The following is a 275-nucleotide window of genomic DNA, read 5'->3' as shown; positions in this document are numbered from 1 at the left end:
TCCTGAAGGAAAGCATGGAAACTTTGATGTTATTCTGTTGCGTCTGTGCTAATTAAATTAAATGGAATATTCATTTGCCTTTTTAAAATTCAAAAACCAATAAATATGTCTCCCATTGGCGCATTTTCGCACTGTTGTGGTGCGGGTCAAGCTCGCGTGCTGGTTTCGTCTCGCGCAGGTCTTTTGGCTTTTGTCTTTTAATAAACAAATTTTGGATTATTTATTTGCCAAAGTGCCTTTATGAATCTGTTGAGTCAATTTGTTTCAATTCAATT

The 275-nt window shown here is 36.0% G+C and overlaps 1 protein-coding gene across 1 annotated transcript in view; it reads left to right on the top strand.

The window, feature by feature from the left end:
• Nucleotides 1-6, top strand: part of ETH_00035630 (ubiquitin carboxyl-terminal hydrolase, putative) — a gene marked incomplete at both ends in the record, with an annotated part of 1,114 nt that extends 1,108 nt beyond the window's left edge. The window contains one exon of the mRNA XM_013373923.1: nucleotides 3-6. Within this exon, the coding sequence (XP_013229377.1) occupies nucleotides 3-6 (4 nt within the window). The remainder of the gene's footprint in view (nucleotides 1-2) is intronic.
• Nucleotides 7-275: the final 269 nt, after the last annotated feature.

This window comes from Eimeria tenella, genomic scaffold (assembly GCF_000499545.2).
Source record: "Eimeria tenella Houghton genomic scaffold, Eth_scaff1816, whole genome shotgun sequence".
NCBI lineage: Eukaryota > Apicomplexa > Conoidasida > Eucoccidiorida > Eimeriidae > Eimeria > Eimeria tenella.
Note: the sequence above shows the minus strand (reverse complement) of the source record. Positions and strands in the feature narration are given on the sequence as shown.